This window comes from Homarus americanus, unplaced genomic scaffold, assembly GCF_018991925.1.
Source record: "Homarus americanus isolate GMGI-L3 unplaced genomic scaffold, GMGI_Hamer_2.0 scaffold41643, whole genome shotgun sequence".
NCBI lineage: Eukaryota > Metazoa > Arthropoda > Malacostraca > Decapoda > Nephropidae > Homarus > Homarus americanus.
The window spans coordinates 405,895-432,575 of record NW_024719383.1 but is presented as its reverse complement, the minus strand read 5'-3'; the positions used below and the strand labels follow the sequence as shown (position 1 = coordinate 432,575).

At 41.6% G+C, this 26,681-nt stretch overlaps 1 protein-coding gene across 3 annotated transcripts; it reads left to right on the top strand.

The window, feature by feature from the left end:
• Positions 1 to 25,759, top strand: LOC121860056. Of its 3 annotated transcripts, XM_042357066.1 has the most exons (7): positions 1 to 1,247; positions 4,627 to 4,743; positions 5,164 to 5,303; positions 10,781 to 10,897; positions 15,021 to 15,137; positions 18,890 to 18,996; positions 24,145 to 25,759. In XM_042357066.1, the coding sequence occupies exons 1-7, from the start codon at positions 1,186 to 1,188 to the stop codon at positions 24,154 to 24,156; spliced, it is 672 nt and encodes a 223-aa protein (XP_042213000.1). In that variant the 5' UTR covers positions 1 to 1,185; the 3' UTR covers positions 24,157 to 25,759. The 3 variants fall into 3 exon arrangements, with proteins under 3 accessions (XP_042213000.1, XP_042213003.1, XP_042213002.1); XM_042357069.1 differs by lacking the exon at positions 15,021 to 15,137; XM_042357068.1 differs by lacking the exon at positions 18,890 to 18,996.
• Positions 25,760 to 26,681: the final 922 nt, after the last annotated feature.

The window sequence follows — 26,681 nt, the reverse complement described above, 5'->3', positions numbered from 1 at the left end:
ACCAGTGTTTAAGACATTTCATTTTTATTTATTTTTTCTATAAAACTTCAGTATGTCTTGGTTATCGCCTTGCTATTGCTGATGTTACTGTTTTTCTATGTATAATTTTTTTAACTTATGACTATAGAGATGAATGAATGTGGTTTTACAAAGGGGTCAAACAGGCGTAATAACCATTAGCGGCTTTAATGAGAGTCGGGCGGTGGTGTCTGGCAGCCGTTAGAAAGCCGTAGAAATTGTCATGCTATATTTATCCCAACTTCAATAGCCATATAACAATTGAATTTTATTTGAAAGATTATGGATAAAAAATAATTATGAATTTTTAAGTTTCTCTACACTCGTCACTTATTTCACACAAATATACATCTGAATCTCTAGGTAATGTTCACTAAGTTAGGGTATTGACATTTTGAAAAGTCTTTAAGGTTTGTAATAAAATGAATGTATTCAATATATGTCTGGCTGGGTTCCATCTATGCATTCGTAAATATACTATAGAATTTATTTGCCTTTTTAACAGTGTAAGCAACGGCCTTTATCCTGTCAAGAAAACTACAGATTATTATCAGTGGCTTTATTTGACAACATCGTGACAAGTATTGGTAAAAGAAAAGAAACAATAAAATTGGTTCAACTTAACACACACAATCTAAATATAAGTTTCACACCCTTTAAATAAACCAGGTAGTTATTAAGTACTTCAGGTAGTCTGTAAGTATCAGCAACATATAGGCTTTGCTAGCGCATAGTATTGTTTATAGAGATAGTGAGAATACTTCAAAGTTTGCAGTTATGTAATTGATCTATAATTTTCTTTAGTTCCCCCAATTTATAAAATTTCTTTAGTGGCCAAGAACGAAGTCACATTTTCTTTCTTGTTAAATTCCTGAATTCTGTACGTTTTTCAGTTATTTCACACCAAAAACTCATTTTATCTTTATGAACCGTATTACATGCTAATATAGTTTGATTAAGATGTGAATAAATGAATATTTAAGTGTTGGTTTATATTTTCAACTTAAAAAAGTAATAAGATAATAAAGGTTGATATATGGAGGTGAACGCCATCTAGGAGTTAACAGCGCTACTAAACGTTCATCACGGGGGTACAGAGGAGAGTTTCTCGTCTGTTTATTCTGGGATCCGTCACCAGCACCAACAGCCACTAGACAGAGAACCAAGATGGAGGACGGTCAGGGTGTACGACTACTTGACAGCCCTGAAAATATTCGCCTGAGGCATCGGTAAGACATATATTAATATTATTATATAAGATATATATCATTAATAATAGTGAGCAGTTGTTGGGTTATTATTATGGTGTGACTAAGTGTATTTAATGGTTATTTTAATCCATTGTGTTGGGTTGTTCATGGAGGTGGTGGCAGTATCTGTAAATTTTCACTTGTGGTTATTATACGAAATCAAAATTGAATCTATGTTTTTCCGATGGTTTTTGTTATGTTATGTACGAATTTGAGCTACATTTGTGTCACAAGTCAATAGGTTTGATATAAGCCCTCCCCCCCCCAATGGGTCCGACTAATTACCCAAATATAGCCGCAATGAAGTCAAATAATGGTCCTAGATGAATAAATCGGACTGCCAATCACTTCTCGACTAGTATTTGGTGTCACAGTCAAAAAAAATTGGTAAACTTAATTTAATATGAGTTAATAGATCTAGTGCATGTACCTAACCTAATCTAATCTAACCTAACCTAACCTAACACAAATCAGATTAAATTAAGTTTACCAATTTTTTTTGGACTTTATGACACCAAATAATAATCGAGAAGTGATTCACAGCCCGAATTACGCTTGTACGACCATCATTTGACTTTATTGCGGCTACATTTGGGCAATTCCTCGCTCCGTCGGTACATGCACGCGATCTATTAATTCAGATTAAAGTAAGTTTTCCAATTTTTTGTGACTTTCTGACACCAAATACTAGTCGAGAAGTGATTGGCAGTCCGATTTATTTATCTAGGACCATTATTTGACTTCATTCAGGCTATATTTGGGTACATTTGGGTAATTAGTCGGACCGCCCCCAATCTCAGAATTTAGATATTTGCTATAAAAATCAAGTTGAGAGTGTTCAAAACATAAAGACCTATCGGAAAAACACCATTGAACCTAATCAGGGTGTGTACCGCCACATACGAACATAAATAATAAAATGTTAAATTTCTCGCTTAAACGTAATTTGCGCCAGAAATGCCATTAATGAAAAGTGGTTAGAATTGTCAAAACTACTGACTGTAACTATAAAATTCTCGAGATTCGTTTAGTGGCAACAAGTGATATACCAAAAATTTTTTCCTAGTGTATTTTGTGTTAATGTTTCTGACCTTCATTTCTGTCAGAGCCATTAAGAACATGAGAATGGAGGAAACTGCAGCGGGCCTATTGACCCATACTGGGCAGTCCCGTTTATACCCAACCCCTATTGCTCATGTAAGCATCCAACCTATGTTTGAAGCTATCCGGCATATTCGAGTTAATGGTGGTATTTGGTAATTTGTTCCATTCATCCACTACTCTGTTTCCGAACCAGTGTTTACCTATTTCACGCCGAAATCTAAATATGTCTTAATTTAAAACCATTGTTACGAGTTTGCTCCTGGCTAGATAGTTTGAGTACCTCTGTAATGTCCCCTTTGTTTAACCCTGACTTCCATTTATACACCTCTATCAGGTCGCCCCTCACTCTACGTCTCTCGAGGGAGTGCAAATTAAGACGCTTTAACCTGTCTCTGTACTCAAGGTTCCTAATGCCTGGGATTAGTCTTGTCATTCTCCTCTGGACTCTCTCTCCAAGGATTCTATATCCATTCTGTAATACGGTGACCAGAACTGAACTGCGTAATCCAGGTGAGGTCTCACAAGCGCTAGATATAAACATCGTTACTAGTCACTACTATCTCGCTTAATTTGTTTTCTTCACTATCTCTGAATAGAGTCAGGGCCTCGGATATCATGTTTAAATTTTCGGTGGCGAAAACCGTTGAAAAATATTTATCGAGATTATTGCTCATTTCTCCGTCGTTATCGGTTAGCTCGCCGGTATCTGACCGTATTGGTCAATCTTATCTCGTGTTTGTTTGATACATTTGGTAGAATCCTTTGGGGTTTGTCTTTGAGAGGAGTAGTTTGATTTTGTTCACATTTTCCACAGGTGTTATTTTCAATATAGTATTTATTGTAAGATGCGACATTTACTAGAAGCTAATACTGTATAATCTGATCTATTATAACCAACCAAAGAGACCTACCTAACCTTACCTAACTTCCGACACGGGACGGGACGTGCCATATTAAACAGAGTATTTATTTTGATATTTGGTTCCAATGAAAGTAACTCTGTTGAAGTGTCGTGTTGTAATTTTGCGTTGCCTTTTGTGTGGATGCGATAGTACTCTCGGACTCAGGGTCGGTTACAAAGAAACGCGATGCGGCGAATCGGCAGATTTTTCGGAGGGGCGTTTACGGTAATAAGTAATTTCTTCGCATACTTTTAAAGCAGAGAGAGACATCATTTTAGTGTGATACGATGAGCTTTTCCCCGTGTTTTACCCTCAACCTTCATGCCCTGCCCACAGGTAATTAGTGATCCGAGATGAAGTTATTTTAGTAATTATTTTTTGTGGTTTCAATGTTTTGGTAGCGAGTGCTATTTTGTGTTCAGCATTTAGTTTACGAGGGAGGCTTTGAATACACGTAGAAAAAATGTTTGTGCATGCATAAATCCCCCAATATATTTGAACCGCCCACTGATTGGTTACAGCAGATTATGTGCAATTGAAGTGAAAGAGATTTAAATATTAAATTCCACAAAAGTGCGTTTCCCTCAGTTGCACAATAAGAATATCAATGTTGGTGTAGCTTCAACCCATGTTGGTCATGTCCAGGAAATGTAAACACGATTGGTTGTGTGTGAAACCGTGTACGGTATACCGAATCATTATTTTTTGGCACGTGTATCACAAAAAGTTAGGTAGGGTTTTAATGTTTGTTTTTTTTAACTTTTTGTTCAAAGTCTAACCTTCTTTGGAAGATTCATTGTTGTTGAAGGAAGTAAAGGTCATGTCGATGTATTAGAAAATAGTACGAAAAAAAAAACAGGTAAAATTATCGTTTCGGTCATGCACCTATTTTCCAAAGGTCAGAAGCTACATTAAAATCCATTGGAACAACATAATATCAACCTAACCTAGCGACACTGCACGACCAAAACGATAATAATACTGAAAAGCCTATTTGAGTAATTAATTTTTCCATGGGATATAAAACAAATAAGTAACCATTATTATACATATACGAAGTTGTTATTTGATCCGGATTCCAGGCCAAATGACCATCGGCTATTTGACCGGTACCTGCTGGGATTGTTGCCGATTTTAATGGGAGTGTAGTCTGGATGATTGTGGGCATTAAACTAGTCATTGCACTATTATTTAATTGTCGAGTTTTCTGTGGGCCAAAGTATTTAGTTTGATTTTAGATCCCGGTCAAATAGCGAGCGGTTATTCTGTCGGATACCGACGAAATAATCCTTGCCTGTAATATAATAGTTATGCAGTATTGTGCATTATATAGCTATTGGTCACATTTCCAGGAAGGAAGTTTCGAGGACGAACAACACATCCGAGTGCGACAAGTTCGGACTCTACCGTACAGACCGTCCAATTTCGCACGCGACGGCAACCGGCGAATCAGTGTCGACCCATAGGAGGTAGACTTAGTCTGTTACTCGACTTCATGTTGTTGTTTATTAATCGTGTTTATGTGCAATTGTTTAGTAGTATTGACATAGTGTGCACGTGTGAATGTTTTTGTGTCTAAAGTCGTGTCGGTGGTACGTGACATCTCAAAACGTGGCCCCGATTCACCTTTTCCGTCGAATAAAAATTTTTGAATGTGTGTATTTTGTTTTTCTTTAAAGTGTATTAATAAGTTTTAGCTTGGTTTTCAAATTATAACGTCATTGTTTATCAATTATAATACTTTATTTCTTTTTATACCTTTTTCTACTTGTATGTTTCAGTTCAGTTAATTAACCTTTTATTAAAATAGTTCTGAAGACTACCACTCTGTACACATTTTAATTTTATATCGTAACAGTGCCGTACTTTATCTCGAGTGATATTTTCAGGCACTCTCCGTCAATGCCAGAAGTGGACCCGAAGCGAAGCGGGTCGGACGTTAACCGGATCTGCGGCGAAGTAGACCCGAAGCTAACCCGACCTCGAGGGAACCGAACGTCGAGTGAATTGGACCTCGAGTTAACTGGACGTGAAGTATTGTGTGGTATTTGATTTGTTATTGTTTTTGTACTTGGAATATTAGGAAGGTCGTACAGTTGTGTTCCCGAAAAACCTTCAGTAAATCAGACTCGCAAGGGGTGGGCGAGGGTTTATCGGGCAGTTTCTGGGGCTCGCGTACTGCAGCGGTAACTAAAGAAGCGGGTCGTATAAATGACGCCGAGTGTCCGTGGGCCATTTCGAGGCTTAATGTCTGCTCATAGGCAGTAGGCAAATCCCAAGTTTTATTTTGGAAGAGACGCCATCTTATAGCACGACGGGCCGAGCCATTTACGAGGGCATCTCTAACGTAATCGTCACACGCCCGAGCACCGGTTACGCATTTGAAATTACAGCGTCTGGCAAGGAATTTTAATACGGTACTCGTAATTGCCGATCCGGGGTCTCGCCCGTTTCTTGGGGAACAGCGGCTAGTACGTGCCTCGCGGAGATTAAATTTTGGGGTTCGACGGAGTTTCTGGAGCGCGCAGACGGCGCGTCGTGCGCTCGGCTACGTCGCGGTATATCCGGGGAATGACGTAGTTTGCGAGTAAGTCCGAAATATCGAAACCTTCGGCAGTACGACGAAGTGCAGCGGAGAAATTGTCGAAAGTGCGGTGCCGGCGGAGCCACTCCTCGAGAGCGATGAGGGAGTTTGTGTCCGTCTCGAGGCACTCGGGAATCTCTCCGTCCGGATTTTGAATTGTCGTCATTAAATTGTCATGGAACAACAGGTCGACTTTAGTTTTTGTTTAACGAGCAGAAAATCATAGTTTCCGCCAAAGAGCACACTCGTCCGGGGAGTTACATTTTGGGAACGAGGAGTAAATAAGTACAAAGTAATTATCATTTTTATACATAGTTCACAGCTTGGCCTGGAGTGGTAGGGGAAGGCTAGGAGGGTGTGGCTATAGTGGTGAGTCTTGTGTTAATATAGCAAATACAAAATACTGAACAAGGAGTTTAAAAAAAATTAAGGCATATTATCAATGATGTAAAGTAATGGCTTATATGGTAAGTCTAAAGGCTGAATGAAACTCTCAACTCCCTTTACCTGTTTTCCCAGCATTCATGAATCATATTACCTAACTTGCTTATGTTATTTAACAATTGTGGTACTTCAAACAAAATTGTTGTACAATTAAGGTAAAAAATTGAGGCAAGGCAAGTAAACAAACGGCAAACGAAAGTTAACGCGATCGCCTCTCTTGTACACCCGCCTCCGCCGTCTCCCTAGCAATGCTCATCCCCTTTGTAACTCATTTGTTGTAATTGGTGCATTACACTCCCATTATCATGTGAAGGTCTCATTTGGTGCCTCCTTTTCAGTTGAAGTGTGTTTTACAGTATTATAGAGTAGGGAAGTGGCTATAACGACACGACCCGTCTTAACGGGACGCACGACGCAGAGGAGTCGTCGGTACGGCCGTAAAGTTTAAACCGTCGAGAACGACTCGACCAGACTCGACAAAAATATAGCGTAAAGAGTAGACGCACCGTCGACGACGTCCACGTCCCCGCACGAGACGTGAAGATGACAGATGAAAGAAAATGAAAATAATGTAGAATCTATTTTGAAATTATTCTCCAAGAATGCATCTAAATAGCACTATTGAATTGTTATGATTGATGTATTGTGTGTCAGTGAATTTGCTGTTGTGTTTGTAAGGCAACATTTAGAACTGTTATTCAGTGTTTCAATATCAGATGGTGTTATTATTGAATAGGGATAAGAAATTGTTTTCAGTAGTACTGTACTTGTATATTAGCATAAAAAATGTAATTTTTTTTGCAGGTTAAATTTTCTAAATGGCGTTCGGCCGTCGAGGCATCGCGGTCCGCTCAAACCGTAGCGAGTGAAATGCGGGACACTTCAACCGCATTTCGTAGCAGGTCCGTATCCGTATCGTAGCGTTTTTAATCGAGTAAAAAGCACAAAACTTGCCCGACGACTATGTGATCCAGCACTTGAGAAGATGAAAACTCCCAACATACAGTAGAGGATGTCAAAGATTAACAGGTTATTTGATGATTATATTGCACTGTATGTATATTTTTTTTTTTTTTGTGGGTGTCCCTTCGAAAAGGGCAAAACGTACACGGTCGTCGTGCCGGTCGGTTTGCACGAAAATTAATGCAGACCTCGTACAGTATTTTTGTAATATTCCTGGGAATATTTTTTGAGTACGACTAGTACATTAATGGACGATTGCATTTACAGACGACTGCGGGAAGGGCGACTGCGCAACACCTCGGACAAGACTCGCAAGTCGGGAAACGCAGGCGACGGCGGCGGTCGTCTCTGCGGAGGTCGGCGTCGTCGCGTCCGTCCGTAAGGGTAGGTAACACCGGTGACGTGTCAAGTAGTTGAAATAATTTAATGGTAGTAATGTTCACCTATCACCAACTAGTCTCCAGGGTGTGTATTGGTCTGGAAAAGTCAGGGAATTTTGTAAATATTGCTATAATTTTATATGAATTTAGTTCATATTGAAAATATTGTTATTTTGACAGCAATGTTAGCATAAATGAATGATGCACAATATAATAGGTAAATAATTAAACTTTTGAGAAGACATTTCATTAAATAGTCCACTTCAATAACTGACTTGTTTGTAAGTATCACATTTGATGTTAGTGATGAAATAACCCAATATTACAGGTTATACCAAGTTCTGTACTATAATTGGGCAATGAGTATTGTCATAGATGAGTTGTTGTTATAATTAAGTTACTTGATTTAAGTGGTTTATTGTATATATTTATCAAGAGTCTCACGAGGCGTTTCATGAGTGCTATTTTTTGGATTTTGTTAGATTTCTTTTGCTATTTTTTGGATTTTGTTAGATTTCTTTTGGGGGGGGGAACGTTTGGGTCGACCCACGCGCATTGCGCAAATCTGAGGGAAAAGATGTGGAGACGGGTCAAGGTGTTTGCCTTATAATGTAGGCTTAATAATCATATTGATCGTAGCTTCTTTAATAAAATAGTCAGTCCGATAGCTAGTGGCAATTATCTTGTTTATATTTCTCAATAGTAAATGAATAATGTTGAAAAATTTGAATGTTGTTATTTTGTGGTAACGAATAGGGAATGAATGTACCTGTATTTTTCAAATGTACATGTGAGAAACGTGAAAAAAAATCAATGAATTTAGATTTGTGTGGCCAGTCGACACCTTGCTCTCCCTCCTACTACCAATTACCTCTCCTTCCTACCACCACTGTCTACCACGTTTCCCTCTCTCCCTCCCTTTTTCCCCCCAGCTTCCACATACCACCTCTCCTTCTTTCTCCATATCTCCCCTCCCTCCCTCCTTCCACCTCTCCTTCCCTCCATCTACCAGCTCTCCTTCCTTTGTTTTATCTAGCACCTTTTTCTCTCTCCACATACCACCCTGCCCTCCTTCTACCCCTCCCTCCATCCCCCTCTTTTTTCCCTCCATGTACCACCTCTCCCTTCCTCTACGTTTTGTCTCTACTTCCCTTCATGTATCACCTTTCTCTCCCTCCCTCCACCTATTATTTCTCCCTCTGTCCACATATCACCTCTCCCTTCTCCCTCCCTCCCTTCCTCCCTCCCCCTTCTTCCTACCCTCCCTCTCTTCCTTCCTTCTTTCCTTCCTTCCTTCCACCTACCATATTCCCTTCTCTCCACTTACCACCTTTATCTCCTTCCCTCCACATACTACCCTTTTCTTCCTCCCTCTACTTTTTGTCTCTCTCTATCTACCATTCTGTCTCCCTTCATGTACCACCCCCCCTTCCATCTATATTCCACCTCTTGAGTTCCTTCACCTTCTACCTCTCCCCTCCCTCCACTTTCTGGTTCTCTTCCACTCTTTCGTCTCTCCATCCTTCCACCTTTACCTGCTCCATTTTCCCCTCTCCTTCTCCCACCACCCACCTCTCCCTCCTCCCTCCCTCCCCTCCCTCCCTCCTCCCTCCCTCCCTTCCCTCCTCCTCCCTCCCTCCCTCCCTCCATCCATCCATCCATCCTATCTACCCCCTCCCTCCCTCCCCTCCCTCCCTCCCTCCCCTCCCTCCTCCTCCTCCCATCCTTCCTTCTTCCTCCCTCCCTCCATCCATCTTCCCCCCCCTCCCCTCCACTTACCACCTGTTTATCCCTTCGTCATTCACCTCTCTCTCTCCTTCTAGTTTTCGCTTCTCCATGTCTCCCTCCTTCCACCTTTATCTCCCTCCACTTTCCACCTTTCTCTCTCTCCCTCCCCTCTCTCCCGTCGCCTCCATCCACTCTTCTGCCTCTCCTTCCACCTCTTTCTCTCCCCTCCTCCCTTTCTTTCTTTCTTTTCCTTCCATGTAGCTTCTCCCTCTTCACCTTCAGCTTCTCTCTCCCTCCCTCCCTCCTTTGCACCTTGGACTTTCCCTCCTTCCACCTACCATCTGCCTCCCTTCTCCTTACCACCTTCCTTTCGTCCTTCATATACCCTTCCTTTCGTCCTTCATATACACCCTTCCTTCGTCCACATATTACCCATTAATCATTCCACCTAGGGCTCTCTCTCTCCTCCTACCACCTAACAATGCCCACCTCCTCTAACTCATTTGTTGTAATTGGTGCATAACACTCCCATTATCATGTGGCTCTGATTTGGTGCCTCCTTTTCAGCTGAAGTGTGTTTTACATTACTATAAAGTAGGATGTGGCTATAACGATATTTCGCGTTAACGGGACACATCGGTGCAAGTAGCAAATCCGCACAGCGTAAGTTTTGGAGCTCTTCGCAATTTTTTAAAACATCGAGATCTACTCGATCAAACTAGCTACAAATACAGTGTAATGACACTCATAGACACACGTCCGACAATATCCATCTCCTGCATCAGATGTGAAGATGAGAGATAGAAAATGAAATAATATAGAATGAATTGTGTGTGTTAGTGGAGGTGGTGTTGTGTTTATAAGGCAACATTTAGAAGTGTTAAATAAGCGTTTGAATGTCAGTTGGTGTTAGTCTTTAATATTGAAATGGGGATAGAAGTTGTCGATTGGTACTGTAGTTGTACAGTATATTAGCATAATAATTATTTGTGTTTGCAGGTTAATTCAAATAGCTTTACGTGCGCCAGTGATCGCGGTCATCGTATCCGTTGGAGTGAAATCTGGTTTATTTAGTATTTCACGGCATGCAGTATTTGTACGTAGTTTTTTCAATAAGTATGAAGCATATAATTTGCCCGTGACGATGTGCTCAGCACTGGAGAAGAGCAGTTCTCTCCGTACAGTGAGGATGTCAAAGATTAACAGGTTATTTGATGATTATATTGCACTGTATGTATATTTTTTTTTTTTTTGTGGGTGTCCCTTCGAAAAGGGCAAAACGTACACGGTCGTCGTGCCGGTCGGTTTGCACGAAAATTAATGCAGACCTCGTACAGTATTTTTGTAATATTCCTGGGAATATTTTTTGAGTACGACTAGTACATTAATGGACGATTGCATTTACAGACGATTGCGGGAAGGGCGACTGCGCAACACCTCGGACAAGACTCGCAAGTCGGGAAACGCAGGCGACGGCGGCGGTCGTCTCTGCGGAGGTCGGCGTCGTCGCGTCCGTCCGTAAGGGTAGGTAACACCGGTGACGTGTCAAGTAATTGAAATAATTTAATGGTAGTAATGTTCACCTATCACCAACTAGTCTCCAGGGTGTGTATTGGTCTGGAAAAGTCAGGGAATTTTGTAAATATTGCTATAATTTTATATGAATTTAGTTCATATTGAAAATATTGTTATTTTGACAGCAATGTTAGCGTAAATGAATGATGCACTATATAATAGGTAAATAATTAAACTTTTGAGAAGACATTTCATTAAATAGTCCACTTGAATAACTGACTTGTTTGTAAGTATCACATTTGATGTTAGTGATGAAATAACCCAATATTACAGGTTATACCAAGTTCTGTACTATAATTGGGCAATGAATATTGTCATAGATGAGTTGTTGTTATAATTAAGTTACTTGATTTAAGTGGTTTATTGTACATATTTATTAAGAGTCTCACGAGGGGTTTCATGAGTGCTATTTTTTGGATTTTGTTAGATTTCTTTTGGGGGGGGGGGGAACGTTTGGGTCGACCCACAGGCATTGCGCAAATCTGAGGAAAAAGATGTGGAGAGGGGTGGTCAAGGTGTTTGCCTTATAATGTAGGCTTAATAATCATATTGATCGTAGCTTCTTTAATAAAATAGTCAGTCTGATAGCTAGTGGCAATTATCTTGTTTATATTTCTCAATAGTAAATGAATAATGTTGAAAACTATGATGTTGTTATTTTGTGGTAACGAATAGGGAATGAATGTACCCGTAATTTTTCAAATGTACATGTAAGAAACGTGAAAAAAAATTAATGAATTTAGATTTGTGTGGCCAGTCGACACTTTATCCCCCTCCTACTACCAATTACCTCTCCTTCCTACCACCACTGTCTACCACGTTTCCCTCTCTCCCTCCCTTTTTCCCTCCAGCTTCCACATACCACCTCTCCTTCTTTCTCCATATCTCCCCTCCCTCCCTCCTTCCACCTCTCCTTCCCTCCATCTACCAGCTCTCTTCCCTTTCTTTTATCTAGCACCTTTCTCTCTCTCCACATACCACCCTTCCCTCCTTCTACCCCTCCCTCTCTCCCCTTCTTTTTCCCTCCATGTACCACCTCTCCCTCCCTCCACCTATTATTTCTCCCTCTGTCCACATATCACCTCTCCCTTCCCCCTCCCTTCCTCCCTCCCCGTCCTTCCTACCCTCCCTCTCTCCCTTTGTCCTTCCACTTCTCCTTCCCTCCCTCTCTTCCTTCCTTCTTTCCTTCCTTCCTTCCACCTACCATATTCCCTTCTCTCCACTTACCACCTTTTCTCCCTCTACTTTTTTGTCTCTCTCCATCTGCTTCTATTCTGGTCTCCTTCATACCACCTCCCTTCCATCTATATTCCCAATTCTTGATTCCTTCACCTTTCACTCTCCCTCCCTCCACTCTTTCTGGTTCTCCTTCCACTCTTTTCGGCTCTCTCCATCCTTCCACCTTTTTACTCTAGCTCCATTTTCCACCCTCCTTCTCCCACCCACCCACCTCTCCTCCTCCCTCCTCCCTCCCTCCTCCCCCTCCCTCCCTCCTCCCTCCTCTCTCCCCTCCTCCCTCCCTCCATCCATCCACTCATCAAGTCTACTAATTCCCTCTCCCTCCACTTACCACCTGTTTATCCCTTCGTCATTCACCTCTCTCTTCTTCTAGTTTTCGCTTCTCCCTGCCTCCCTCCTCATACCACCCTTCCTTTCGTCCCTTCATATACACCCTTCCTTTCGTCCCTTCATATACACCCTTCCCTTCGTCCACATATTACCCATTAATCATTCCACCTAGGAGCTCTCTCTCTCTCTCCTACCACCTAAGAATGCCCACCTCCTCTAACTCATTTGTTGTAATTGGTGCATAACACTCCCATTATCATGTGAAGCTCTGATTTGGTGCCTCCTTTTCAGCTGAAGTGTGTTTTACATTACTATAAAGTAGGGAAGTGGCTATAACGATATTTCCCGCGTTAACGGGACGCATCGTGCAGAGTAGCCGTCCGCACAGCCGTAAGTTTTTGGAGCTCTTCGCAATTTTTAAAACATCGAGAACGACTCGATCAAACTAGCTACAAATACAGTATAGTATGAGGGCTGCTACTGCCACCCTTCATGAGGGCTTGTGTGCCAGTAACAATTCCTTTTACTCTTATATATCACCATTGGTAGCGTGACGATAGGAGGCTCGTGGGTAGGTGTAATGATAGTATCAAGCAATAGGGAAGAAATAACGGTAAATACTGTAGGTAAATAATATACACAATTATACAAATACAAAGTTTATTTAAACATGAATATGAAATTAGAAGAAAGAATTGGTTTGTACTAACAGACGAAATCTATTACTAGGCCCTCAGGCTCAACATACTCACACCATTACTGGGTGGACATATTCAATACCCTTCCAACCCTACGGGGTGGACATACTCAATAACACAACTATGATAGTCACTTAGCACCATAAATACTAGGCAACTGCCACTACAACACTCAGTCGTCAGGAGTGATACTCAAGCAACAGCCATGGGGTCCAGCCACCATGGAGTACTATCTGACGAACTCTGGAGATCCCAGTGGGTTAATTCCACCACACAAATATAGCCCTACTGAGGTAGACACTCATCCACCAATGATGGGGGCTGGTAGTGGTGTGTGGCTTGGTGGTCCCGGGTCACCTCGTGGACCGAGCGTTAGGGCCAGACGAGCCAGCTATGGGGGCTATAGGTGGTCTGAAGTGTCTGACGGCCGGGTCTCACGAAGGTAACTGATCCTACTGGACCTCGGACATGTCCCCAGACATAGTGGATACAACATCCACCCTACAGACACGGCCTAGGCTGCGTTAGGGACCTGTATGGATGAAGGGACGGGCACTTACTAACTGGTGACAACAACAACACGTTTCAGGGGACGTTAAAGACGTAAATATGACTTTACTCAGAGCATATCAACTACGTTACTGTAACACTTGCACAATCAACTATTAATTGGGTCAAATCACTTAAAGAAGGGCAAATTACAACACAGCGTGGAATGGCATACCTGTATGGATGAAGGGACGGGCACTTACTAACGGTTAAAATGCCCGCGGCGCCCTCACTCAAACTAGGCCAGGGAGTCCAGCTACTCCTATTCCAATGAATTAATTTACGGTACCCTCTGACGTTGAAATTGAGACTATGAACTCATTTTCATTCTCTACTATTATCTTCACTAACAATGCTCTGACTCAGCTATCGAAAGCAGAATTAAATTGATTACAAAGGAATGGATGGCAACAGGTCCCAGCATACAGCGTCTGCTCCCATAGACAAAGGCGGGGGAAACAGAGAAAACGGGGGACGTTTCCACTGGGGGACTCGGAAGGTTTTGTGGACGTTTGAGCGTAATATGAATCCTTAAGGTTTTCAGGTTAGCTCTTATCATGACCATTACAATAGCGCATCGACTAGACACACGTCCGACAATATCCACCTCCCTGCATCAGATGTGAAGATGAGAGATGAAAGAGAATGAGAATAATATAGAATGAATAGTGTGTTAGTGGAGGTGGTGTTGTGTTTGTAAGGCAACATTTAGAAGTGTTAAATAGCGTTTGAATGTCAGTTGGTGTTCGTCTTTATTATTGAATGGGGATAAGAAATTTTGTTGGTAGTGCTGTAGTTGTACAGTATATTAGCATAATAATTATTTGTTTTTGCAGGTTTAATTTTGCAAATAGCGTTCGGTCGTCGAGGCGTCGCGGTCCGCCGTAGCGAGTGAAATGCGGGACATTTGAGCGTATTTCACGGCACGCGAGTATTTGTACCGTAGTTTTTTCAATAAGTAAGAAGCATATAATTTGCCCGACGACGATGTGCTCCAGCACTGGAGAAGACGAAAGCTCTCTCCATACAGTAGAGGATGTTAAAGATTAACAGGTTATTTGATGATTATATTGTACTGTATGTATGAATATATTTTTTTTTTGTGCGTGTCCCTTCGAAAAGGGAAAAACGTACACGGTCGTCGTGCCGGTCGGTTCGCACGAAAATTAATGCAGACCTCGTACAGTATTTTTGTATTATTCCCGGGAATATTTCTCGAGTACAACTAGTACATTAATGGACGATTGCATTTACAGACGATTGTTGGAAGGGCGACTCCACAACACATCGGACAAGACTCGCAAGTCGGGAAACGCAGGCGACGGCGGTGGTCGTCTCTGCGGAGGTCGGCTTCGCCGCGTCCGTCCGTAAGGGTAGGGAAAACCGGTGACGTGTCAAGTAGTTGAAATTATTTAATGGTAGTAATGTTCACCTATCACCAACTAGTCTCCAGGGTGTGTATTGGTCTGGAAAAGTCGGAATTTTGTAAATATTGCTATAATTTTATATGAATTAAGTTCATATTGAAAATATTGTTATTTTGACAGCAATGTTAGCATAAATGAATGATGCACTATATAATAGGTAAATAATTAAACTTTTGAGAAGACATTTCATTAAATAGTCCACTTGAATAACTGACTTGTTTGTAAGTATCACATTTGATGTTAGTGATGAAATAACCCAATATTACAGGTTATACCAAGTTCTGTACTATAATTGGGCAATGAGTATTGTCATAGATGAGTTGTTATAATTTAGTTACTTGATTTAAGACGTTTATTGTACATTTTTGTCGAGAGTCTCACGATGGGTTTCCGGAGTGCTATTTTTTGGATTTTGTTCGATTTTTTTTGGGTGGGGGGAACGTTTGGGTCGACCCACTCGCATTGTGTAAATCTGAGGAAAAAGATGTGGAGAGGGGTCAAGGTGTTTGCCTTAAAATGTAAGCTTAATAATCATATTGATCGTAGTTTGTTAAATAAAATAGTCAGTCTAATAGCTAGTGGCAATTATCTTGTTTATATTTCTCAATAGTAAATGAATAATGTTGAAAAATTTGAATGCTGTTATTTTGTGGTAACGATTTGGGAATGAATGTATCCGTAATTTATCATATTTACATGTGAGAAATGTGAAAAAATTAATGAATTTCGATTTGTGTGGCCAGTAGACACCTTGCTCTCCCTCCTACTACCAATTACCTCTCCTTCCTACCACCACTGTCTACCACGTTTCCCTCCCTCCAAGTTCCACCTATCACCTCTCCCTTCTTCCCTCCAGCTTCCACATACCACCTCTCGTTCGTTCTACTTATCTCCCCTCCCTCTCTTCTTCCACCTCTCCTTCCCTCCATCTACCAGCTCTCTTTCCCTTGTTTTATCTAGCACCTTTCTCTCCCTCCACATACCATCCTTCCCTCCTCCTACCCCTCTCTCTCTCTCTCCACCTCTCTTTTTCCATGTACCACCTCTCCCTCCCTCTACGTTCTGTCTCTCCTTCCCTTCATGTATCACGTCTCTCTCTCTCCCTCCCTCCACCTATCATTTCTACCTCTGTCCATATATCACCTCTCCCTCCACTTTTGTCCTACCATTTCACCTTCCCTTCCTCTTTTCCTTCCTTCCCTCCTTCCACCTACCATTTTCCCTTCTCACCATTTACCACCTTTACCTTCTTCCCTCTACATACTATCCTTTTCTCCCTCCCTCCACTTTTTGTCTCTCTCCATCTACCATTCTGTCTCCCTTCATGTACCACCTCCTCTTTCTTCTATCTTCCACCTCTTGATCCCTACCTCTCCCTCCCTCCACTTTCTGGTTCTCGTTCAACCTTTACCATCCTCCACCTTCCACCTCTCCCTCCCTTCCTTCCTCCATCTCTCCCACCCACCCTCCCTCCCTCCATCCATCTACCACCCCCACTCCCTCCACTTACCACCTCTTCATCCCTTCTTCATTCACTTCTCTCTCCTTCTAGTTTTTGCTTCTCCCTGCCTCCCACCTTTATCTCCCTCCACCTTTCACTTGTTTCTCTCCCTCCCCTCCCCTCCATCCATTCTTCTGCCTCTTCCTTCCGCCTGTACCTCCTTCCAACTTTTTTTCTCCCCTCCCTCCCTCCCTCCCTTCCTTTCTTCTTTATTTTCCTTCTTTCTTTCTTTCTTTATTTCTTTCTTTTCTTCCTTCCATGTAGCACTTCTCCCTCTTTCCACCTTCAGCTTCTCTCTCCCTCCTCCCTCCCTCCTTTTTTGCACCTTGGACTTTCCTCTCCTTCCACCTACCATCTTTGCCACCCTCCACATACCACCCTTCCTTTCGTCCCTTCCCTTCGTCCACATATTACCCATTAATCATTCCACCTTGGAGCTCTCTCTTTCCTACCACCCCACCCCTTCTAACTCATTTGTTGTAATTGGTGCATAACACTCCCATTATCATGTGAAGCTGTGATTTGGTGCCTCCTTTTCAGTTGAAGTGTGTTTTGCATTACTATAAAGTAGGGAAGTGGCTCTAACGACACGACCCGTCTTAACGGGACGCACGACTCGGAGGAGTCGTCGGTACGGCCGTAAAGTTTTTCGAGCTCCGCAATTTTTAAAACGTCGAGAACGACTCGATCAAACTCCATACAAATGCAGTGCAGCGACCCCTCGTTTAACGAACACCTCGGTTAACGTAATTTCGATTAACGAACTGCCTTCCATAAGGATCTTCAATTCGGTTAACGAAAAAAAAATTCGGGTAACGAAGTTCTTACAAACCGACCTCAACATGTTTTCGCTTGCACTGACCGGGCAACCAACTTTAGTGTCAGTCCGCCAATACATTAATCGGTTCTAGGGCTTAAATTCCTTACTATTTTAGTAAATATCAAGAAGTTTATACTATTCAATAATTTTAAAAGTTTAATATTCAATTTTTTAGTCATTTTAACAATTATTGAACATAATTGAAGTGACTAGTTTAATGCACGGCATCCAGCCTATTAACACAGCAAACAGGCGTTAGTCTCTCTCTGTTTTCACTGGAGGTAACATCTTGCTTGAGACTCTCTTCAACTAAACGCTTTTTTTCTGTGTTTCCAAGCAAATTATTGGTCATTTTGAAATATATTTTATATATTGACAATATACAATGCAGTGCAGTGTTGATTTAAAGAAAATAATCTTGAATTACACCAAGAGCTAAAATTTTATGGGTGAAATGGCACCATGGGGTGACTTCTCTTCCACCCCAATGCCTTCTCTTCTTCCTTCTCCTCCACCCCCATTCTAAATCCCATCATCATCATCCAGGAGCCTTCTACATACACACCTCAAAGTAAGTGAACTTTTCTACCATTTTTGTTGAATTTAGGCAATTTTCGGTGAGCTGGAACCAATTACCCAAAAACCCATTGAAACAATGGTTTCGGTTAACGAACGACCTTCTGGAACGGATCGAGTTCGCTAACTGAGGGGTCACTGTATAGCGTACTGACTAGACACACGTACGACAATATCCATCTCCCTGCATCGGATGTGAAGATGAGAGATGAAAGAAAATGAGAATAATATAGAATGAATTGTGTGTTAGTGGAGGTGGTGTTGTGTTTGTAAGGCCACATTTAGAAGTGTTAAATAGCATTTGAATATTAGTTGGTTTTCGTCTTTATTATTGAATGGGGATAAGAAATTGTGTTGGTGGTACTGTAGTTGTACAGTATATTAGCATAAAAAATATTTGTTTGTGCAGGTTAAATTTTGCAAATAGCGTTCGGTCTTCGAGGCGTCGCGGTCCGCTCTAGCCGTAGCGAGTGAAATGCGGGACATCTGGAGCGTATTTGACTGCACGCGCGTATTTGTACCGTAGTTTATTTCGATAAGTAAGAAGCCTAAGACTTGCCCGACGACGATGTGCTCCAGCACTGGAGAAGACGAAAGCTGTCTCCATACAGTAGAGGTTGTTAAAGAGAAACAGGTTATTTGATGAATATATTGTACCGTATGTACGAATATTTTTTTTTGTGTGGGTGTCCTTCGAAAAGGGGAAAATGTGCACGGCAGCGGTTTCGTACGAAAGGTAATGCAGACCCAGTACGGCAATTGTGCATTATTGCCGCGACTAACGGACCGTTGCATTTACAGACGATTACCGGCGAGGGCGACTTCCCAACGTCTCGGACGAGACTCACGAGTCGGGAAAGCCGGGTCACGGCGGCGGTCGGCCTCGTCGCGTCCATCCGCAAGGGCAGGTAACACCGGCGACGCGTCGAGTAGTCGAAATAATTTAACGGTAGTAATGTTCATCTACCGTCGACTACCTCTCCCGGGTGTCCAATGGTGTGGAAAACCTGGAAAAGTCAAGGAATGTTGTAAATATATGTATATTTAGCTATGAATTTAGTTCATGTTGAAAATATTGTGTTTTGGCAGCAATGTTAGCATAAATTAATGCTGTAAATAATTAAAGTTTTGAGAACACATTGCAGTAAATAGTGCACTTGAATAACTGATTTGTTTGTAAGTATCATATTTGATGTTAGGGATGAAGTAAGCAAATATTACAGGTTATACCAACTAATTGTGCAATGAATATTGGTAGAGATGAGTTGTTCTTATAATTAAGTTCCTTTACTCAAGTGGGTTATTGTACATATTTCTTAAGAGTCACACAGGTGTTTCGGGAGTGTCATTTTTTTGATTTTGTCGGAATTATTTTTTGGGGGGAGGACGTTTGGGTCAACCCACGTGAATTGTGCAAATCCGAGGAAAAACACGCGGAGAAGGGTCAAGGTGTATAATGTAGGCTTAAGAGGGTTGGAAAAAAAATCATGATTTGTTAAAAAAGTTTAAAAAAATTGACTTGTTTGATTTAAATTGTTTTTTTTTATTTAAATCGATTTATTTGATTTTTTTGCTAATTGCATTAAAATAGTATTTTTAAACCATAAAAACAGTATTTTTCAACCAAAGCTTATTCAGGATAATAAACAGAAAATTGGCATTAAGATATTTATGTAGTAGATGTACCAATGGAATTTAACATAATCATATTCTTTTTGTAAAATAATAGAAAACTGGTAACATATCTTACATTTGAGTGCACAAATCCAAACGTAATAATGAAATTTAACATACAGCGGTCCCTCGGTTAAGGAGCACAATCCGTTCCGGCAGGTTGCTCGTTAACCGAAACCATCGTTTCAATGGGTTCCAGCTCACCGAAAATTGTTTAAATTCAACAAAAAAAGGTAGAAAAGTACACTTACTTTGAGGTGTTGTATTTAGAAGGCTCCTAGATGATGATGATGGGAATTAGAATGGGGGTGGAGGAGAAGGGAGAAGAGAAGGCATTGGGGTGGAAGAGAAGTCACCCCATGGCACCATTTCACCCTTAAAATTTTAGTTCTCTTGGTGTAATTCAAGATTATTTTCTTTAAATCAACTCTGCACTGTATTATATATTGTCAATATGTAAAATAAAATTCAAAATGACTAATAATTTGCTTGGAAACACAGAAAAAAGCGTTTAGTTGAAGAGAGTCTCAAATAAGATGTTACCTCCACTGAAAACAGAGAGAGACTAACGCCTGTCTGGTGTGTTAACAGGTTGGATGGCATGCCAGAAACTAGTTTCTTTACCTTCAATTATGTTCAATAATTGTTAAAATGACTAAAAAAGTTAATATTAAACTTTTAAAAGTATTGAATAATATAAACTTCTTGATATTTACTAAAATAGTAAGGAATTTAAGCCCTAAAACCAATTACTGTATTGGCGGACTAATACTACAGATGGTGGACCGCCAAATGCAAGCGAAACACGTCGAAGTCGGCTCGTAAAAGACTCGTCAATCGAGGGATCGGTCGTTAACGGAAGTTAAGAATCTCACGGAAGGTAAATCGTCAATCGAAATCTCGTTAACCGAGGCGCCCGTTAACCGAGGGATCACCGTAAATGCTCTTATAGGATTACAGTGTTTCCAAAATTAATAACAACTTGTTGAAGTCAACAGAATAATATTCTCATTTTGTAAAAAAAATAATACCGGTAACAAGTTTAAGAATTACCGGTAATAACTCGAAGTCGACACAATATTTTCATTCTGTAAAGAACAAAAATAGTTCAAAACATTTAAATTAGCTCGTCCGAACATTGAAATGCTCGTACGTATACCGTGGCAAGCCCAGATGGCTTTTCCCGTCCTAGGCGATTTCTTACCTTCGAGTGTACAAATCCGCGTGTGGAAAAAATTCTCTCGACCCCTGCTGATGATGCAACAGCTGTAAATAATTGCCTAGGAACATCCATTACATTTTCTGTCATATCATTGGCAAAATACTGCCACCAAGCAAGGGGCGAGAGAGATTTTACAACATCTTTACCAAAATAGACCTCTTTAAACGGTGCACTCGTTTCACGGAAGGACATTAATGTCGAAAGGAAATGCGGAAGAGACTCGCACACGCGCCGCTCTGCAACGTCTCGCCGCTCAGGAGTCGTACGTCTGCCCCGACACCTCGGATATATCACATTAGCTAGAAAATGGGCAGGTGTCAATGCTACTTTGATTGTTTTTTCCAAATTATCCATATCCTTCTTATGTGTTAAATACTCCTCAATATCAGTTTTCAGTTTTAACCCGATTTCTACAGCATCACTGGATACAGTCCAATGCCACAGCAATAGGCTTAAGTCTCTCTAAATAGTCTTGTGCAGTTATTTTTAATGTGTTATCATTAACTTTCCTTTCAATGTTCTTATCAATGTCTTCAGTATTTTCTTTGTACACTGCCAGTTCTTTAATTAAGATTCAATAGAATCCGTCACTGCGTTCCATCGCGTGTCCGATGGCATTACTAGCATTATTTTTTCTGGTCTTCTATACAAAGATCCTGGGATGTGATGATCTCTGAAGTACTTAATGATTTCAGTAATGTGGTCCTTAATGTTCTTGATTTGCAGGTCTTGGGAAAGGAAATTTAACAGGTGTGCAGAGCGATCGTACGTTATAATGGATTTATCTTGTCCGAATTCACTCGTCATTTTTGCCATTTTAGTAGCATTATCTGTTAGACAGCTGCTTACTGTGCATGCAAATTTGTCTTGACACTTTTTTGTAGCACATTTAGCTAATTTCAACAGATATTTAGCCTCGCGTCTCGATTCTGCGTCCGTAGAGTCGACGAGATAAACCCGGTCGTCCGCCGTTAAAGCCGCACGCACCGTGGGCTCGTGCAAACCGTTTTCCCACCGAGTTCTTCCGAATAGTTTTTAATCGCCGAATCGTATGCTCGATCCAAAAGAGACCCTCCAATTTGATGCGTATTAGGCGAAACACATCCCGGCGTTAGCATTTTAATCATCTCGACAAACTCTTCGTGCTCCACCGTTCGGAAGGGCGAATACGATCAAAGTTTCGCCAACCCGGAGAGAACGGACCACAGTACGGCACATAACTGCGTAAATCCAAATAATGTTATCAGCCTGCTGCATTGCATATACTTTTCAATCATGTAGAATAAAAAGAGAAAACAGTTATTAGTAAAAAAAATCATTTTGATTTAAATCGCGATTTTTGTACTCCGATTTAAATCGTAAGAACCCCGAGGCTTAATAATCATCTCGATCGTAGCTCGTTAAATAAAATAGTCAGTCTGATTGCTAGTGGGAATTATCATCTTTATAGTGACCAATAGTAAAAAGATATTTTTAGAATTTGTAATGTTGTTGTAATAAATAGGGAATTAATGTAGTTGTAGTGTTTCCAATTTACATGCGTGAGAGACGTTGAGAAATTAGGGAATTTTGTTTTGTGTGGCCAGTAGACACCTTGTTTACCCTCCTACTACTAATTACCTCTCTTCTCTTCCACTTACCACTTCTGCCTCCCACCTTTCCCTCCCTACAAGTTGCACCTATCCTTTTTCCCTCGTTCTTTTCACACACCACCTGTTCTTTGTTGTACCTATCTCCCCTCCTTCCACCTTGCACTTGTCCTTTCCTCCCTCCATCTACCACCTCTCTTTCTTTCCACCTATCATTTCTCTGTGTGTCCACATATTACATCTCCCTTCCTCTATACAGCACCTCTCTCTTCCGCCCTCCATGTACCGGTTTTCCCTCCCTCCTCTCTTTACTCCGTTGTATCCTCCACGTACCATTTTCCCTTTCCTCCCTTCCTTTGTTCCAACCTTCATGTAGCACTTTCCCCTCTCTCTAATTACCATCTGTTTGTCTCTCCCTCCACATACCATCTTTCGTTCCTACCACCTCTTCATCCCTCCCTCTCTCCTTCCACTTCTTCCTCCCTCCATCTCGTACGTAGCGAGACACATCCGAGTCGACGGAAAACGGCGGCGTTTTGTGCGACATTGCAATTTAGTTTATAGAGAGAGAGAGAGATCCGTTTTGGGAATTTGGAGAAAATGGACGGTAGCTAAGCCAGGGAAGACGCGACGGTGCCCAGGGCTAACTCGCCGGCGCGTCGCACGTTTCGAGGGTGCGGAGCGTAATACGAATCGTCCGGTTCGACGCAGACCGGCCGTGGCGTCACCGCCTACAGCCCAAAATGGTTGTTGTTTATAAGATTTGTGGAAAGGTGTTTAGCCTATAATAGGAAAGGAAAATTGAACTATACGATTTTATATTTTAGACGTTTTTGCTAGAATGTCGAGTGATTTGTTAGTATCCCATAGGAGGTGAATGACATTTGTATTTTTGGGTGGCGTTTTTATTTATTAGGGAGTCGGTCAGTGTGGCGTAATTGAAGCCGTTTTATGCGCGGTCTAATTGTTTTGTCGCGGTCGGTCGGCGAGTCGTGTCGTCGATAGCACGTCCGAAGAGTGCGTAGTACCCGTGCATTTAGCGTAACGTTTTGAATGCGGTTTCGAAGTAAGCGAGTAGCGAGCGGCACGTCGGACACGGAGGAGCGGCTCGCGTCGTACGCGGGAAGTGCAGGCGGCGTCGGTCGAGTAAATAAGTATGTCGATCGGTCACTCGGAAGGGTATTGTGCATCGTCTCGTTTGGGATGCCTCCTCGCGTCGACGACGACGACAGTTTAACGTCACTGCGGCGTCGAATGTAATTTTGCCGCGGTTTATTATTAGCCGAAAGGGCATTCGTCGATTTTTGGAATCGCGTATCATTGGAGGCGGCACGGACGTCGTGCATCGGCGCGTCGTCGTCGTCTGGAAGGGGGGGGGAGGGGCGTGTGAAGTGCAAGTAATTGGCGGCGGATACCGTCGCGGGGCAACGGAGTATCGCAGCGCGTAATTTGCGGCGGATGCGCGTTTTTCTCGGGCTCGCGTCGGTAGGCGTGCGGAGAATGAAGATGTGTTTTTGTCTAATTTGCAGTATTAATGTTTGAAATATTTTGACCGAATTTGTTTGTTTCAGATGTGTCAGTGATGTGATGTAAGTTAGAGACATCATTGGAGGTAGATACTACAGCTGTAATTTTGAGCTCTTTGGACGAGGACACCACTCGAGACGCGACGAAGACAGTTCTCGACGCCGGACCAAGATACCCGCGAGGCGGAAGAAGTAGTCCATCGACATCGTATTGTTATGTGCTTGTAATGTCGACGTTAATATGTTTAATTGCAATATTTGTGAACGGAGCGCTGTAAGGGAAGTGGGGGACGAACGGGGTGGGGGAGAGGGCGTTTGTGTGCGTGGGCAACGCGCAGAGTAATTTGGGAACGAAGGCGCGCGAATAATAACCGTAATGCGCTATCGTACGCGAGCCTCGTCGACGTCGGCAATAATGCTAAGAATGGAGATTACTAATAGGCGGATTAGCCGATCGTCGGTATATTTCGGGGAATGCAGGAAACGCGTAAAAATTGTAAAATATTTGAGGGCACACGAGACCACATAATTTGGAAGGCTCATTTTAGCAGGGAGTATTTGGGAAAGTATTCGCGCACAGTCACGGTTCGGTTAAAGCGATACGTCACGATCTCTGTCGGGCGGAATAGAATATTTTGGGGGGGGGAGTCATTTCCAATGTGTGTGCAGAAATTGTTGGCTGTAGGAAAAAAAAAGGCGAGGTCGAAATCGGGAAGGGACGAGGTGATATATTTTAATGGGTTTCCTCGCGGCGAGACGAGAAGACCCCGATCGGACGCCCGTCGTATTATTAAATAATGAATAGAGAAGATTTTATTGGTAATGAGAGTAATGTGAGTGACAATTGTAATATGGCAGTACTGAGGAAAGGACTGTCATTTTTAACTGAATATTGTTTATTTATGGAAGACATAATTAATAGCAGACGGTACCGTTTTAGCGTCAAGACGTCCCGACATCGTACGAAATAAAGTTGCGGGCGGGGGGCGAAATCGGAGTCGATCCGTCGAGGAGGGGTCCACGTCCGTATTTTTGTTTGACTGCCGGTTTTAAACGAGCCACACGTTGGCGTTTCGTCATCGGAAACGTCACGTAACGTAACGCAATGCGGAAGGGCCATAATGGGACGAGTGCAAGTAAAAAAAAAAACGTTCAATGTTAGTTTTGTTGTTTATCGAACATATTTCGAGTGGCACATTTTGTCCGTGTCGCTTCCGTCCGACATCGTGTCGGGTGAGTGAGAGGAGACCCAATAATGTTGTAGAGTTTGAAGGGAGTGGGAAAATATTAGTATTTGTCGTAATAGCGTTATTGACGAGCATATTGTATAGATTTGTAGTTAAGAGCGTTCGAAAAGCGTTTTGCACGTAGAAATGTCGCGAGGACGCGGGGGTATATTTTTGGGGGGGTCGGAGAAAGCGGCGCGTTCGGCAGGAAATGCGAGATTCCCGGTAGTGCCGTGCGGCAAATGTTTGGAGTGCGTCATTTGTTTGTAAATTAATATTGAAACTATGTAGTGAAGTATATTGTTTAGTTTTGCGGCGAGTAGTGTACGTAACGTCGAGCGTAAGACGGCGGCGCGGTAGATCGGGTTAGGTGCAGATTACTTGAAATCGAAAAAATTTAGTAGTTAGCTTAACACAAAGGATAGCACAGTGTAAATAAATGTTACATTCATATCTAATAATGAAATCATACAGTAAATGTAATACTTTACTTGATGGGGGAGAAGGGTGATTTTGAGGTTGATAACATCGAGCTTCTCTTCAAGTGTTATATCCTTTCTTTTACGATCATCACCGGGAATTCTATCACCAGAACGCTTCTTGGAGATATTCTTCTTTACCATATTCACAATTAATACTACAAAATTGGAGAAATAGTATGCCAAAATCGCGTTATAGCAAACAAGCGTTAGCGTTATACAAATATTGTTCCTAATTCATAAATCGTGCTATAGCAGAAATCACCGTATCTGTTTAATTTTGTATGTGCGTTTCTTGTGGTGTCAGTATCGATAGTATTTTATGTTGCGTTTTATTTTTGTTTTGTCATTATGCGTTTGTTTTGGTACAGTCTGCGATCGTAATCGTCCGTCGTGGAGTCATCGCACGTCGTCGCATTTTTGCCTTTACGTTATTTTGTGGGCGACTCCGTAATGGTATTTTGTGTTTGTCGAAGTTGTAAAATGTAGATTTTAATTGTAATAGTTTGATTGTTAATGTGTAAGGTAATATTGGAGTTGTATAATTTGTTTGTGACTAAAATGTTTGATAAATGTTATGTAGTATGAAATAGTGATTAATTTTTTGATATTGGTTGGAATAGGTGTAATGTAAGTTTATATAGTGTAAATAAATGTTATCGAGAAAAATAATAGAATTTTGTAACGAGTTAGTGACGTTATTGATTTTTTTAATGTTTATAGAAAGCGAATGACGTTTTGAATCGTAAGATATTTGTATAACGTAATTTGTGGAGATAGCTCTACGGAGAGTGTGGGCCGGATCCAAATTTGGTTTGTAGTGATGTTTTGAGTGTGAATCTTTTTAATGTAAATAATGTAAGTTTATAGTGTTGAA

Coding starts and splice junctions, on each gene's coding strand:
- LOC121860056 (XM_042357066.1), top strand. CDS start 1,186: ATGGAGGACGGTCAGGGTGTACGACTACTTGACAGCCCTGAAAATATT. Junction 4,744..5,163: donor TCAGTGTCGACCCATAGGAG/GTAGACTTAGTC, acceptor TGATATTTTCAG/GCACTCTCCGTCAATGCCAG. Junction 10,898..15,020: donor CGTCGCGTCCGTCCGTAAGG/GTAGGTAACACC, acceptor TTGCATTTACAG/ACGATTGTTGGAAGGGCGAC.